At 52.3% G+C, this 14,054-nt stretch overlaps 6 protein-coding genes and 1 non-coding gene across 7 annotated transcripts; 3 read left to right on the top strand and 4 right to left on the bottom strand.

The window, feature by feature from the left end:
* Positions 1-71: 71 nt before the first annotated feature.
* Positions 72-152, bottom strand: BO66DRAFT_t17. Its single transcript has one exon. It is a non-coding gene; the product is annotated as a tRNA-Ser (tRNA).
* Positions 153-204: 52 nt separating this feature from the next.
* On the bottom strand, positions 205-2,549 carry BO66DRAFT_364370 (Zn(II)2Cys6 transcription factor; the record flags this gene model as incomplete). The annotated part of the gene is made up of 4 exons (XM_025645160.1): positions 1,805-2,549; positions 1,055-1,753; positions 522-1,000; positions 205-452 (listed from the first exon to the last, which is right to left on the bottom strand). The coding sequence occupies exons 1-4, from the start codon at positions 2,542-2,544 to the stop codon at positions 205-207; spliced, it is 2,166 nt and encodes a 721-aa protein (XP_025508824.1). The 5' UTR covers positions 2,545-2,549.
* A 509-nt stretch (positions 2,550-3,058) lies between these two features.
* On the bottom strand, positions 3,059-5,441 carry BO66DRAFT_407717 (MFS general substrate transporter; the record flags this gene model as incomplete). The annotated part of the gene is made up of 4 exons (XM_025649072.1): positions 3,059-3,091; positions 4,157-5,028; positions 5,084-5,176; positions 5,225-5,441. 4 exons carry the CDS (start codon positions 5,439-5,441, stop codon positions 3,059-3,061), a joined length of 1,215 nt encoding a protein of 404 aa, XP_025508823.1.
* Positions 5,442-6,667: 1,226 nt separating this feature from the next.
* BO66DRAFT_449916 (dynamin family protein) lies at positions 6,668-9,327 on the top strand (the record flags this gene model as incomplete). The annotated part of the gene is made up of 4 exons (XM_025651800.1): positions 6,668-7,048; positions 7,189-7,785; positions 7,837-8,699; positions 8,774-9,327. The coding sequence occupies 4 exons, from the start codon at positions 6,668-6,670 to the stop codon at positions 9,144-9,146; spliced, it is 2,214 nt and encodes a 737-aa protein (XP_025508822.1). The 3' UTR covers positions 9,147-9,327.
* On the bottom strand, positions 9,227-9,675 carry BO66DRAFT_70916 (uncharacterized protein). The gene is made up of 2 exons (XM_025653521.1): positions 9,524-9,675; positions 9,227-9,441 (listed from the first exon to the last, which is right to left on the bottom strand). Exons 1-2 carry the CDS (start codon positions 9,604-9,606, stop codon positions 9,288-9,290), a joined length of 237 nt encoding a protein of 78 aa, XP_025508821.1. The 5' UTR covers positions 9,607-9,675; the 3' UTR covers positions 9,227-9,287.
* BO66DRAFT_70897 (aldehyde dehydrogenase) lies at positions 9,576-11,512 on the top strand. The gene is made up of 3 exons (XM_025653520.1): positions 9,576-9,699; positions 9,782-10,492; positions 10,554-11,512. The coding sequence occupies exons 1-3, from the start codon at positions 9,667-9,669 to the stop codon at positions 11,358-11,360; spliced, it is 1,551 nt and encodes a 516-aa protein (XP_025508820.1). The 5' UTR covers positions 9,576-9,666; the 3' UTR covers positions 11,361-11,512.
* A 1,943-nt stretch (positions 11,513-13,455) lies between these two features.
* On the top strand, positions 13,456-14,027 carry BO66DRAFT_449914 (uncharacterized protein; the record flags this gene model as incomplete). The annotated part of the gene is made up of 2 exons (XM_025651799.1): positions 13,456-13,588; positions 13,630-14,027. 2 exons carry the CDS (start codon positions 13,456-13,458, stop codon positions 13,887-13,889), a joined length of 393 nt encoding a protein of 130 aa, XP_025508819.1. The 3' UTR covers positions 13,890-14,027.
* Between the last annotated feature and the right edge of the window lie 27 nt (positions 14,028-14,054).

Genomic DNA, 14,054 nt, shown 5'->3' with positions numbered 1-14,054 from the left:
TGAAACGCCAGGAGATGACAGAAGTTGAGGAAGAAGACAGCAAAAAAAGGGGAAGGCGAAAAAAAAAGAAACGACACCTGTGAGATTCGAACTCACGCGGGCGAACCCACTGGCTTAGCAGGCCAGCACCTTAACCACTCGGTCAAAGTGTCTAATTGTTGAAAGGGTTGAACCAACTTATTACTATATAGTAACACAACTAAGCTACCGTCTCTCGAGAATCTCCTTGACATGCCTCGGCAGGTAGTAATTTCTACTCAGCCCGGCCCACAGCGCTGCCTCCAGCCTAACAAGCCCGAGACCAACCACTGAGGAACTTTTACTCTGATTTCGCAGTGCGACCCGCCAGAGGTCTACAAGACGCTTGGCGCGAAGACCGTGGTCTTTTGTCGGTGCCTGCACTAGAAGAAGGATCAGGAAATTCGAGACGGTCGCAAAGCCGATACGGGACCCTTCGCTGTCAGCTCTATCGCTGTTCTTGGAGTTGACTAACAAGGACATAACAATAGGGTATAACATACATGAGTACCAAAAACCTGACATATCCCCATAGCCTAGTCGCATAACCGTACGGAGCACCTTTGCTGCACAACTTTCGGCTGCTTGGAGCACCGCACTGCCACTTCCATTCTCATCTGACAAATCAATCGCCAACGATGGCTCAAATTCGTCCATTTCAAATAGTTGATTAATGAGGTCGTCGAACTGACCAGCGAAACCAGGTATCTCGTGGGTTTCCTCATACAAGGGCGGCGGAGCGGCAGAGCGAACCATCGGTCGCAGTAAGGCGCGAAAAACGAAAACTTCTAAGAGGATGCAGGCAAAACGAAGGCAGCTGGATTGTGAGGCGATACTCTCCATTGTGATTGTAAGACGACTGTGCTGGCGTAGAGATATGGGTAAGTGCTCAGACCATTCTTTCAACTTCTTGAGAAGAGGACGGGCGATTTCGAGCGTTGCGTGAAAATCAGAGCATAAACGCTGTGCTGACCTGAGCGCGCTACAGAGAGATAACGATCAGCATCCAAGTCGTCCACAGTTTGGAATGACCTACTATAAAGACTGTTGCAGTTCATCCGCAATGCGAGACAGGCGAATGAAATGCTGGAACGGCTGAGCATACCAAACCTCATGCGAAGAGTTGCCGTCGTTTGACGCGGACTGTAAGGCATCACGAAGACTATCCGAAACTGAGAAATCCTCATCCTCCAAGTCCGTTACGTCCCACTCATCGTTTCTGATGTAAGGAGGGCGCCCCATAAGTAAGCTGCGCCATTTGTCTTCAGCGTATATAGCCCACCATAACCGACGACGTGTTCTCCGCTCCCACGCGGGCAGACCCATCGGTCGGCATTCCAACTGAAGTCCAAGCGATGTTGCAATACCCACGAGCATACCGACAAAAGACCAAACCGACACACTGTCAGCCACCGCGCTCTCCGTTGTACTGACTGGTCGGTGAAGATAGAGAATCCCTGCTTGTAATGTAGCTAAGCGAGGATTGTGACCCTCCCGCAAGACAAGTGCTCGGACCATGTGCCATAGTCGCTCAGTTGAAGGTAGAGAGTATGCATAGATGAGGCAGAGATAGTCGTCGAACTTGGCGAATGGCAATGCTGATGCGTAGACTGCAGCAAGAAGACATACGGGTGTTCTCTGAAGCGTACTTTGATCCGGCACAGTACCAGCTGCTGCGAGATCGAATTGCGAGCGGGACAGAACTGGTAGTGTTGGGAACACGAACTTAAAGAAACTGTAGTCTCATCAACAATTGCTAAATGAACCCAGGGATAGCCCAACTTACAGAATCACTAGCTTCTGTCCACACTCTTCTGAAACAACGCTATTGAGCTCCTCCCGCGTAAGGCTCGAGCTAGGACATTCTGGGCTCTGTCCTGAGGACTCATAGAGCTGATCGGCGGTTACAAGGAAATGCACTGGAATCTTCTCATCCAGCGGAACACCACCTGCGTTTCGAAAGTGCACTTGGTGGGACAGAAGGAACCCTTTGTCATTGAACTTGCAGTGCCTCAGCAGCCACGGATCTGACTCTCCCGAAGCGCCAATAACTTGGTATGAGAATCCATCCAAGCCATCGAGGGTCTGAATGGTTTGGTGTGTGTGCCTTTCGACGGAAGGATACGGCGTCTGGGCGCGAGTATCGACAGAAGCCGAAGGAATACCCGTAGGGTCAGGGGTAAACAGGTCCAATGGCGGTGAGTTAGTTGACAGATGTGCTGATTGTGATTGCTGAGCCGTTGAGACCTGCTCAGGTTGAGTAAAATTGATGGTCGCCACTTGTTGTGTTGATGATACGCTCGACCTTGGCAGCGCTGCACCAGGGTGTCGGTGGAGAGGGTAGGCAAAAGAACAAGGATAACCAGCAGTCAGACACCGCTGGCAGCTGCTGTGACTGTCTGCCTGACATCTTAATTTCTTCCGACGGCATTCGTCGCACGGCGGATGTCGCTTTGACCGGTATGGGCGGGAGTTGTTCGGTCTACGGCGAACGGCATTGGTCGACTGCGGAGATTCTGGCTCCATGTCACCTAGTTCGAGTGCAGCTGAAGGGGAAAGAAACAGAAATCGAAATGGAGAGCAACGTAAGTATATGTCGAGTTTAAGAAGAGGATAAGCGACGTTGGCCGAGAGTTCGGCGAACTTGTCGTCTGATTCGGTTGCCGCTGGAACAGACCGCCGAATTCTTGGTTCATGTTGTCGGAAGGCGCGGACCTCCCAGTCATTCAGCAATGGCCCCACTCAAGACATAGAAAGAAACTTGACAATTCTCAGAAGAAGAGCATGGTTGACTGTTCAGGATGTGGTTAACATGTACAAGTGAAGGCTGGTAAAAATCAATGCCTGTGGACACGCCATTGTGACCACTTTCGCCACCCAATTGATATCTGATATTGATTCTAATTGATCAAAGTAGTTGCTAACTATAATGGAATAGACTGGAGCAAAGGAGATTCCTGAACTACTGCAGACAGTTTGATGATGAATTCGAGCCAGTACTACCACTATCACAGGTCGACAGTAACCAAGAACCAAAGAATTATAGTTCGGTTTTGCCAGTTCGTGGATTGTACTGAAAAGACAAAAGATATCTCAAGCTCTGAAATTCGCTGTCTACCAACGGTACCCATTTCCCCGACAGCAGGAACCAAAGCATTGATCGCCTTTCTGTCGCATTAGCCCAACAGTCTCTCTTTGAGTACGGGGGATCGAATCATACTTACCATTGTACAGGGCAGGAGTAGACGGCTTGCGTCCTGGGGTCTGTCGTATGTAGGTCTTATCCATGTCTCTCTCATTCCTGGCCATGTAAGTTAAGATGTAAGTTGAGGAAGTGTAAGAGATAGAAAACAGGGACCTACTCATTATTCAATGTCGCTGTGGAAGAAAAGTCATGATATGTGGGTCTAGTGCTTGTAGCGTTGTTTGAGTGACGAAAGAGGAGATGAAATCGGGCTTTGATGTTGATTGCTTTGTCTTTGAGAATCATGATGCGAAGACAACGATAGAAAGGGTGTGATAAGCAAACTTGAGCACTGAAAGAGGGCGAGCCCAGTTTATATGTCTGAAATGACGCTGTTTAGATGCGAAGATTTATCAGATTACGCAGTAGCTCGCCGATAATTTCCAGCAGGGGACGCTACAAGGGAATTAGGGACATTGTCGGCGGACGTGTCGACCAGAACATGGTTTCCAGATGCAGCACAGTGCTGTCAGCCGAGAAGCACTGATGCTAGAGCTTGCTGACATGAATCCTTGCTCCGCCGAAAGCTTTGCCTATGCACCAATTCGCCGAATATTTCCCCTGTCGGGTTCGCGTAAGGCGGCCAGATCTCTATTTTGTCTTGAGACATGAGAAAATGAGTATGATTACAAGGATGCTTTGTCAGAGACTAATCGATAATGACTTGGCAAACTTGAATCCACAGAGCCATCTATACAATCGTAACGGTTTTTCTTGATTCTATAACGGCATCTATCTATATCATCGACAACCATCTCCTATCTTCCCCCATATATTGGGCAGCTTCACAAGGGTTGACTTCGACAACAATTTTTAAGCATGTCCACGCATCAAAGTGGAGCTTAAGTGTAAATGCCTTCAGAACCTTGTCCTCAAAGCCCACCCCGCACAAACACCCCGAGCAATAGCGAACGCCACGGCAGCAGCAGCATACAGCACACCTCCAAACACAATAAGGCCCCAGTAATCACCATGATCTTGCTGCTGAATCGCCCCTGCAATTGGAATGCCAGTCAGTGTTCCTACACTGGCGATTGTGAACGTCGTTCCGGTCCTCTTGCCCAAGTCCCGCGTCTCACAGATCTGCGATATACAAACAGGTGTGAGGCTAATTGCAGCGCCGCTCCAGAAACCAAAGAAAACTGCGTAACAGACAATAGCAGCAATATTGTCGCCAGAAGCAAGCCATAGAGCTAGAGTGAGCGCCGCACACACAATGGAAGTCAAAACCATCACATTGAACCTTCCGATCCGATCGGCTATGAGGCCGGGGAGGAAGCGTCCCGGGATGGCGCCTAAATTGAGAAAGACAATCAGAGCATAGGAAAGCGTGTCACTCAGTCCAACGTGAATTGCATACGAGGCAATATAGGTTATCGGAATGAAAACAGCAAACTCCACCAGGAATACTGCTATTGTGGTGGCGGCGTATTTTCCATCCCGAAGAGCACGTAGATCAACAGAGGCGCTGGCTCCTTTGATGCGAGGGAGGCGTGTCTTCATTGTAACACAAGCAATGAGACAAAGTATAGCAGAAAGAAGCGCGATGATGCGAATTGCCCAGGCGAAGCCGATTCTGGGCGCAGCGAAGAGAATGATCAGGGGGAAGATGACTCCTCCTAGACCACCAGCGGTGCAAGCTATCCCGGTCGCATAGCCTCTTCGTTTGTCGAACCAGTGTCCCACGCAAGAGACTGCCGGAGTAAAGAGAGTGCACGCGGAAAGTCCGCCTAGGACACTGAAGGAGAGGAATATTTGGTAGTACTCTTGATTCTGTTAGCTGGCTGTGTTTCCTTGTCAAGGGGAGGCAAACAAGGTTACCTTGACTGAAACTCAAGCAGACCAAAGCGACAACAATCTCAATCGAGCCTGGGATAATGACATACTTGGGTCCATAGGCGTCGAATATTGGTCCTAGTTGCTACTCAATACCAGCTTGTCAGAACGACTAGACTGACCTACCAGCTTGCGCTCCAGCAGCATACAAGAAGAACCCATATGCCCCATAGATCCAGCCAATGCTCGACTCAGAGTAGTCCGCAAGTTGATGCTTACTCGTCCATGCATGCAAGATACCCAGACTATTGAGCAGACCCATCGATGGGATCATGGCGCACCATGCTCCAAGCACAACAGACCAGGCCTCAATCCCTCCCTCAGGGTATGTGGTGCCTGGCATTTCCGCACCCTCAGATGCTCTCCGGAGAGAATTTTTGCGTGATTTTTCTAGCATGGGAAATCGGTGATATTGGGGCAGGGTCGGGTGCAAGGTCTGAGAGCGTGAAAGATCACGGACAGGACAGGAAGCATTGGCCTTCCATGGAGGATACTTGGCGCTTAATAAAAGGTCTGGTGGGTCACAATCTGTCCCATAACGACATGATTCTATAGTTTCATAATAATCACCATTGAGAATTGTAGTGCTATCCCGATTGATTGTCTTGTTGATTGGAAATCAATGCTATGGTTTCGGCGAACATCGGCGAAATCGAGCGATGATTGGCTGTGGCCGAGTGAGGCGATCTGTGGTTCGCTGGAAGAAGCTTCTGACTGGACATATTGAATGAACAGTTAGGCAGTGCTTCAGGTTGATATCAGGAGGGAGGTCTCTAGACTGACGACTAAGCAGATAGGTGACACGAGATATCCAGTTTCGGAGGGATGGGCCTTGAAGGAGGCTCTTGCTTTGCAAAAGATTGTGGGACCTGTCTTAATTTGAAGAACATCAAGAAGAAAGAAGCTCGATACCGCGTAGTGTGTGAAGCCATCTTATGACAATGGTCACAGCTCCAGAATACGTGAAACATGAGGCTAGAAGGGATGTTGTTGATCGCAGGGTTTGTGGATGCAAAGACAGTCGGCTTCCCGCCCTCCCGGACGGCAGGTAGGCCTTAGCCATTACTTCTGCACAGTCGTTCGGCACTTCTCTCTACCTCACCACTCGACCCTTTCTTTCTTCTGTAAGCTGACTTGAACTGACTTCAAGACAAGAGCCTGTGAAATTGGATGGTAGTCAGTCTTCCAATGCTGGCTTCGGCCATCCGATTTTCAAAGTGAAGCCGGTGTGACCTGAGTGACTGCAGCTTCTCCTGATTCAAAGGACTCAACCTCCCTTGTATCATCGTCAAGACTTGAAGACTACCTTTTGCTACTGATCTTGCTTCTCATTCACTTCACCCGTCTCTAACTACATATCTCATGTCCACCACGTTCTTCCCCAACAATCTGCATTTATCTTCAACCATCTACAACCTTCTCAACCCTCTCCTACCTTACGCGGAACCACCATTTCTTCGGCCTACACCAGAGATCTAGAACAAACGCCTATATCCTCAAGACGACTTGTACACTTGCAAAACTCCAGAAGCATCCGACAACGCCATCCACGATTTAGCACCTACAGAGATGTTCGAAGAGGAAGCCCCAGGCTATACCAGCCTGGCCGACCCCGCTTTACTGGACAAGATAGACAGTCTATTTGCATGCAACATTGGAGAATACATCAATCTTTCCCAGCTGGTTGTCGTGGGGGACCAGTCAAGCGGCAAAAGCTCTGTCCTCGAGGGTCTCACTCGGCTACCATTCCCCCGCGACAGTGGGCTATGCACCCGTTTCGCAACTCAGCTCATCTTCCGCCGTAACAAAAACCTTACGACCAGAAGGATCTCTTCGTCGATTATTCCCGCGTCGGATTCACATCCAACAAGGGCAGGAGAGCTACAGGCTTGGGGTCCAAGCTTCGAGGGCAGCCTGAGTCCAGACGCCTTTGCTGCGATACTGGAGGAGGTAAGCACCGCTTTCAGTCTCTACAATGTATCCTCTCAGAAGGGTGCGGGTAAGCTGGTTATGCAGAAAAGGGTGGCGGTCGTTGGCGCAATCGACTCGGGACAATACCTGCCACGTGTGAAATGCTGATGGAACTTTAGGCGCACAGACTGATGGGCATCTCCACCCCTGACAAACCTACCAAGTTGACATTTTCCAAAGACATATTGCGGTTGGAAATCTGCGGACCCGACGAGGACCATCTCAGCGTCATTGACGTCCCTGGTATCTTCAAGTTGACTACACCGGGGCGCACAACCAAAGCTGACATCCAGCTCGTGAGGGAAATGGTCCTGGGATACATGAGAAACCCGCGGTCCATCCTGTTGACAGTCGTTGCGGCTAATGTGGATGTGGCAAATCAGGAGATCATCGAGATGGCACGGGAGGTAGATCCCGACGGGGAGCGGACCTTGGGTGTCTTGACTAAACCCGATCTCGTTGACAAAGGAGCCGAGCAGAAGATCCTGGACATCATCGCCGGGCGTGAGCTTCCCTTGAAATATGGCTGGATTCTGGTTCGAAACCTGGGGCAAAGAGAGATGGAGAAAGGACTTGTTGACAGAGACACCGCAGAAGCCGAGTTTGGTAAGACTGAGTTGTGGAGCACAGTGGCGGTGGACAGATACGGCATCAGCTCCTTGAAAACGCGCTTGCAGGATACGGTCACTGAGAATGCCAGAAGGACATTTCCTATGGTTAGTAGCATAGTTGACAAACATAAGTGAGCTGCGCTAACAATATCACAGGTCCGAGCTGAAATCAACAAGAAGCTCAAGGAAGCCAAAACAGGTCTGGTTGCGCTGGGTAGTGAGAGGGATAGTACCAGCCAGCAACTAAGATACCTCCTTGATGCGGTGACCAGGTTCAATATTATGACAACCCAAGCTCTAGGCACACACTATGGTGCGGATGAGAACTTCACCAAGTACAAGGAGCTTCGCCTTGCAACTTTGGTGGTCAACCGGGAAGTACTTTTCGCCCGATACTTCGAAAAATGGGGCCACAAATACGAATTCGAGGTAAACAGCATCCGCGACGACGTTGAAATCGTGTCCCCTGAGAGCGGTGGAGACGAACCTGCGCAGTTCTCTGCTAGCACACGACCAGGAGCTTTAAACTTCCATTCTACCGGAGAAGGGGAGCTTGATCACCACGGCTCACGCCCTACCAGATTTAAGACCCGGATGACTGAGCCCGTCATGGAGCTCGAGGATGTTCTCACCAACCAGGAAATAATAGAGAAGCCCCTGAGGCAGGGCATTCATGAATGGCTGCGAGATGAATATCACAACTCACGAGGGTTTGAATTGAATAGTTTCAGCATTCCCATGTTGACCAATGTCTTCAACCAGCAGACCATGAAGTGGCAAAGCATCGCGCTAGGCTATCTCAGTGACATCATTGTCGTTGTCCACAAATTCATCATGCGCAATCTAGAAATCTCGCTTGCGGATCGACGGGTCTTTCGAAATCTCTTACCTTATATAATGGGCAGCTTGCTCGAGGTGTATAAGGAAGCAATGGAGCATGTGCGGCTTCTCCTTTGCATAGAGAGGGAGGGCACCCTGAAGACCTTGGACCGTTATTTCAACGACCACCTGCAGAACATGTGAGTCTTTTCTTCGACTAGGGAGACCGTCTAATTTTAGTCTTTCAACAAATAGCATGCTAACCCCGAGATAGACGTCATTCGCGATGGAAAACCTACGTTGGGGGAAAAGAGGTCAACGGAATTCTCCATGTCGGCGACCTCGATTACCAACAGGACATGAGCAACGAGAGCCACACGGTGCAGGAGCTACATGACATCTTAGAATCCTACTACAAGGTCGCATTGAGTCGGTTTGTGGACAATGTCAGCATGCAAGCGGCCGATCACCATCTGGTGAACGGGCCCAATGCACCGATGAAGCTGATTTCGCCCGCCTTTGTGCACGGCTTCTCTGCGGAGACCCTGCAGGAGATAGCAGGGGAGGATCCGGCGGTGCGCCGAAGATGCACTCAACTAAAGAAGCAGATCGCGGAGTTGGAGAAGGGCAAGCGCCTTTTGATCTAGGTGGTAGCAGGTACGAGATGAGATTTTGGGTGATAGTGATCTTGGAAGAAATGGTTCCTTGCTTGGCGGTGAGCTATACACAGACACACCGCTTATATTTGGATGGGCTTTGGCGATTTATTTATCTTGGCACAACCTAAATCACCTTCTAGTATACCAAATGGAAGCAATATCACACCACATTTTGCCTAGAGTAACGCCCACCCGAGGACCCCTGGGTTGGCAGCGTATAATGACGATGGAAGATAGCGCAAGCGAAGCCGCCAATGCGCGCCAGCAAGTGGGGAAATCTCCGCTGTGACCTGTCAGCCCAGCAACGGCCCGCCTTGCGCCCCATTACCCATTCCTCGGCGATAAAGGATTAAAGAACCACTAACCCGCTTGAACCTAGACCAACAACCGCGGTAGCTCGTGCTTTCTCCATCATAAAAGCCAAGCTCCCCTCATTTTCCCACGACATCCCCAACTGAACCGTCCTACCACCACCACAAGAGGAGTCACCTCGCAAACCACCAACAAAATGACCTACACAACGCAAGCCGAATTCGACGAGGTCAGTCCCTCCCCTCCCTTCCCTTCCCTTCCCCCCTTACCCCCTCCCGCACCACCCCTTCCCTAACAAAGAAAAAAAAAAGGCCCTGCACACGGTCCGCGCAACCTTCGCCACGGGCCACACCAAACCCCTCCCCTGGCGGCGCCAGCAACTCCGACGCCTATGGTGGATGCTCGAAGACCACCGCGCGACCATTGTGGAGGCACTACAAACCGACCTCCACAAAAGCGAAGTGGAAACCACCATCGTCGAGATCGGCATGCTGCAAGCCGACATCCTGCACACCCTGGATAACCTGAGCGCGTGGACGGCCGACGAGAAGCCCACGCGCCTCGACCCCGTCAATCTACTTGGGGGCACCGTCGTGCGCACCGAGCCGCTCGGCGTGACGCTGATCATCGGCGCGTGGAACTGTCCCTTCCAGCTGGCGCTGCAGCCGCTCGTGGCGGCCATCGCGGCGGGGTGTGCGGCGATCGTCAAGCCGTCGGATGTGAGTGCCGCGTCCGAGGAGGTCTTGGCGCGGATCATGCCCGAGTATCTGGATACGAAGGCGATCCGGTGTGTGACTGCGGGCCCCGGCGAGATGGAGTACATCCTGGCGCAGCGGTGGGATCACATCTTCTACACGGGGTCGGCGAAGGTGGCCAAGATCGTGCATGCTGCTGCGGCGAGACATCTTACGCCGGTGACGTTGGAGTTGGGGGGCCAGGGGCCGGCGATCGTGACGGAGTCGGCGGATGTGGAGATGGCGGGGAAGAGGATTGCGGGGGCCAAGTTCCTGTTGGCGGGGCAGGTTCGTTCCTTTTTTGGGGTTCTGAGTTCTGGAATATGGAAGTTCTAAGCGCATGCGGCAGGTCTGCATCAACGTCAACCACATCCTCGCCCACCCGTCCGTCCGCGACGCCCTCGTCGCCTCCCTCGCTCGCTGGTTTGACACCTTCAACGGCGGCGCCGACACCGTGCCCCCCTACAGCTGCCACATCGTCAACGACCGCAACTTCGACCGCCTCGAGTCCCTGCTCAGCCGCACGGCCGGCCGCGTCGTCTACGGCGGCGTCCGCGACCGCAGCACCCGCTACTTCGGCCCCACGATCGTCGTCGACGTCCGGCCGGACGACGTCCTCTTGACCGAGGAGCTCTTCGGCCCGATCCTCCCCATCGTCGACGCCGACCTCGACGCCGCGCTCGCCTTCACCACCTCCCTCGAGCATCCCCTGGCGCTGTACGCGTTCACGAACGTCGAGGCCGAGAAGGACCGGATCCTGCGGGAGACGGCCTCCGGCGGCGTCACGTTCAATGACTGTCTCCTGCACGCCTTGGCGAAAGATGCCCCCTTCGGGGGTGTGGGCCATGCCGGTATGGGCGCGTACCATGGGAAGTATGGGATCCAGGCGTTCTCGTATCGGCGGACGGTCACGAATGCACTACCGACTGTGCTGGAGGGGTTCATGGATGCCAGGTATCCGCCGTATACTGTGGAGAAGATGCACAAGATGATGCCGAAGGTGACGCCGTCGTTCGACCGCGAGGGGAATGAGAGGAGCTCAGTGGGCAAGGTGGCTGGCGCGGTGGGCGCGGTGGCTGCTCTGGGCGCTTCGGTCTGGTTTCTGGGCGGTGCGAGGGAGAGGATTCCGGCCTATGTGAAGGGGTGGTTGCGGTAGGAACTTCCTCTGCGTTGTACTCATCGGTAGTTAGCTCTGGATTGTAATTGGTCTGTACAGTATTTGGGTTGACTTCATGCTTGGCCGCGTGTAGTTCGCTGCGGAAGGAATTTGATACAATCAGCCGACTTGATCACCTCGACCGATCATGAGCTCGTCTTAGCTTCACCGTTGCTTGCAAAGGCTACTAGACTCCAACACCGCGGTGAGGTGCGAGCTCTCGTTGGAGGCCTGTCTCCCATCCAGGCAACATCCCAAAGGATGTGTTTTCGTCTATTGCTGCAGCCGCCATCTGTCGGCCGGAATGGAGCCCGATGACCCAGCACCAAAGACCACATACACCTTCTCATCCTCAACGAGCTCAGCGGCTCATCCTAGGAGAGGCGGGTGTAGCGAGGAGAAGGCAACAAAGGAAATCTCATCCACACACCAGTCGCACATGCATCGAGACAAGCACCAGCACAAGCACACAGCTCAAGCACCACGGCACGAAGTACCAGTACAAGCTTCTAATGCAGGCACCGGCGCCAGCTCAAACACACAGGTCGTGGTGATGGCCTGAGCTAAAAGAAGGCGAACCGTTAGACGAGGCATCATGGGCAACTCATTCCCTTCCGCTCCCACCGGACGGCGACAGCTTCCAGCAAATGAACCCACCAACTCTCGTCTGGTGCAACTGCGCAGTCTCCACATCACAGCGGCAATGGAGCTGGCCGGGGTCCCTCAACCAACCGACGAGCGAGTTGGCTGAAGACCTGATTCCAGCACGAACGCAGGCCGGTTCGTAGTCCGTCCCCGCACGTCAGCTGCTCCCAGGACCACTAGGTACCTGGTGGTCAGACCTCGACAAGGTCTGTGGTCTGCCTTGATCAGCCCTCGGATAGGACTCCCGAACATGGAATATCCTGCCCGTACTCATGGTAGGGGCAGGCCATGTTCTACCCTCGGGAAGCATTGTTCTTCGTCAGGGAAAGGCCACGCCCTCAGTCTGTTGACGATGTTTCGGGATCACCCGTTTGTTTGTAAGACAAAGCTGAGGCTGAGTCCGCACGCGTGTTCGCCCACATCTTGTCAGACGTTCGGGACCATGTGCTCTTCGCAAGCCCCTCGCAGAGCTCAAACAGGACCCTGGAGAAGAGGACATAGCACTCTGCCAAATATCTCAAAATGAGCATCCTCGGCAGCATGCCTGGTTCTGTGGTCATCCCCCACGACTCCGAAATCGGTCGTCGCTGTTTGGGGATGCACAGAACCCCCCAGTTGGATTTTGGGAAACGGGCAAGGAGAACTGGGGCCTGACATGGACTATAGCACGGCGACTGGCACAGGTATGGGATGTCAGGGACCCTCGACTTCTGTCGAAGGGTCGTGCGGAGGTGAGAAGGAAGGGGGGGGAGGGAAGAGGATGGAGGAGGGGCGGGAGTGAGAGTACACGGTGGGTTACATGCTGGGATACACACTGAGAACAAGAATTGGGAATGCGAAAAAGGACAATATACATCGAGGGGTTTGAATGAGAACACGACAAAGGATGAGAACACGACAAAGGATGAGAACACGACAAAGGATGAGAACACGACAAATGATGAGAAGGATAAAGGTGGGATACAGAACGCAGGTGTGTTAGAGGACGCAAATGGATGCAGGATGTAGATGGATACAGGATGAAGATGGATACATGATAGAGGTAGAAACAGGATAGAGATAGAATCAGGATGGAGATGGGACACAAATGATGATGAAGGATAAGGCAAGGGATGTGTTACATGATGGGGAACAGGATGATGGAGGTGATGGAAGAGAAGAGGATGGAGAGGTGGAGGAAGGATAGAAGAGAGGAAGGAGAATAAAACAAGAAGAGAGAGAAGAGGGAGGCTTATATAGACGAAGAAACCGATGGTCAGATGACCTGGATGGACCCATTCACTGTGTCGCTACAATTACTCCTTGGTAAGTGAATGTAGCTAGCTGTGGAAATTTTTACAGACACCTAAATAGGCTGCAGCCTGCAATTCGGTGGACTCTACGGGAGCTGGAGGACTGGATCTACACATCACGTGGGCTACTATTGAGCTCGTCTTAGCTTCGCCAATCGATGGCTACTAGACTCCAACACCACGATGAGGTGCGAGCTCCGCGTTGGAGGGATGCGCAGAGGACGGTGCGCAAAGAAGTAAGGAAGAAGCTTGGGATGCGAAAGAGTGTAGAAGAAGAGAGAGCAGGAGCAGGTAAGAATAGGAGTATCTAGAATCTATAGAGATAAGAATAGAGAGGAGGAGGAGGAGAGGAGGAGGAGAGGAGAAGGAGGAGGAGGAGAGCAGTAGGAGGAGGAGGAGAGCAGGAGGAGGAGAAGGAGGAGGAGGAGAAGGAGAGCAGGAGGAGGAGAAGGAGGAGGAGGAGAAGGAGAGCAGGAGGAGGAGGAGAGCAGTAGGAGGAGGAGGAGAGCAGGAGGAGGAGAGGAGGAGAAGAGCAGGAGGAGAGGGAGTAGGAGGAGAGAGAGTAAGAAGAGAGAGTAGGAAGAGAGATTAGAGAGAGGAGAGATAGTAGGGAGAAGGAGAGTTGTAAAGAAGAAGAAACGAACAGGGAGGCAGACAGAAAAGAGGACTGGTTTTGTTCAGCAGTGACAACTCATCCTCAGCAAAGTTTGCAGGAGAATCTACAGCTCTGGCACTTTCTATTGCTTCATTATTGCGG

The sequence above is a fragment of the Aspergillus aculeatinus genome (assembly GCF_003184765.1).
Source record: "Aspergillus aculeatinus CBS 121060 unplaced genomic scaffold BO66scaffold_2, whole genome shotgun sequence".
Taxonomy (NCBI): Eukaryota; Fungi; Ascomycota; class Eurotiomycetes; order Eurotiales; family Aspergillaceae; genus Aspergillus; species Aspergillus aculeatinus.
The sequence above is the reverse complement of the archived record's forward strand: the minus strand, read 5'-3'. Positions and strand labels throughout refer to the sequence as shown.

What these genes read in the sequence shown, in the direction of transcription:
- BO66DRAFT_70916 (XM_025653521.1), bottom strand. Translation starts at nt 9,606, where the DNA reads ATGTCGTGGGAAAATGAGGGGAGCTTGGCTTTTATGATGGAGAAAGCA. An exon ending in GTTGGTCTAGGTTCAAGCGG is followed by an intron (nt 9,442 to 9,523) that starts GTTAGTGGTTCT and finishes GACAGGTCACAG; the next exon opens with CGGAGATTTCCCCACTTGCT.
- BO66DRAFT_70897 (XM_025653520.1), top strand. Translation starts at nt 9,667, where the DNA reads ATGACCTACACAACGCAAGCCGAATTCGACGAG. An exon ending in CGCAAGCCGAATTCGACGAG is followed by an intron (nt 9,700 to 9,781) that starts GTCAGTCCCTCC and finishes GAAAAAAAAAAG; the next exon opens with GCCCTGCACACGGTCCGCGC. An exon ending in AGTTCCTGTTGGCGGGGCAG is followed by an intron (nt 10,493 to 10,553) that starts GTTCGTTCCTTT and finishes CGCATGCGGCAG; the next exon opens with GTCTGCATCAACGTCAACCA.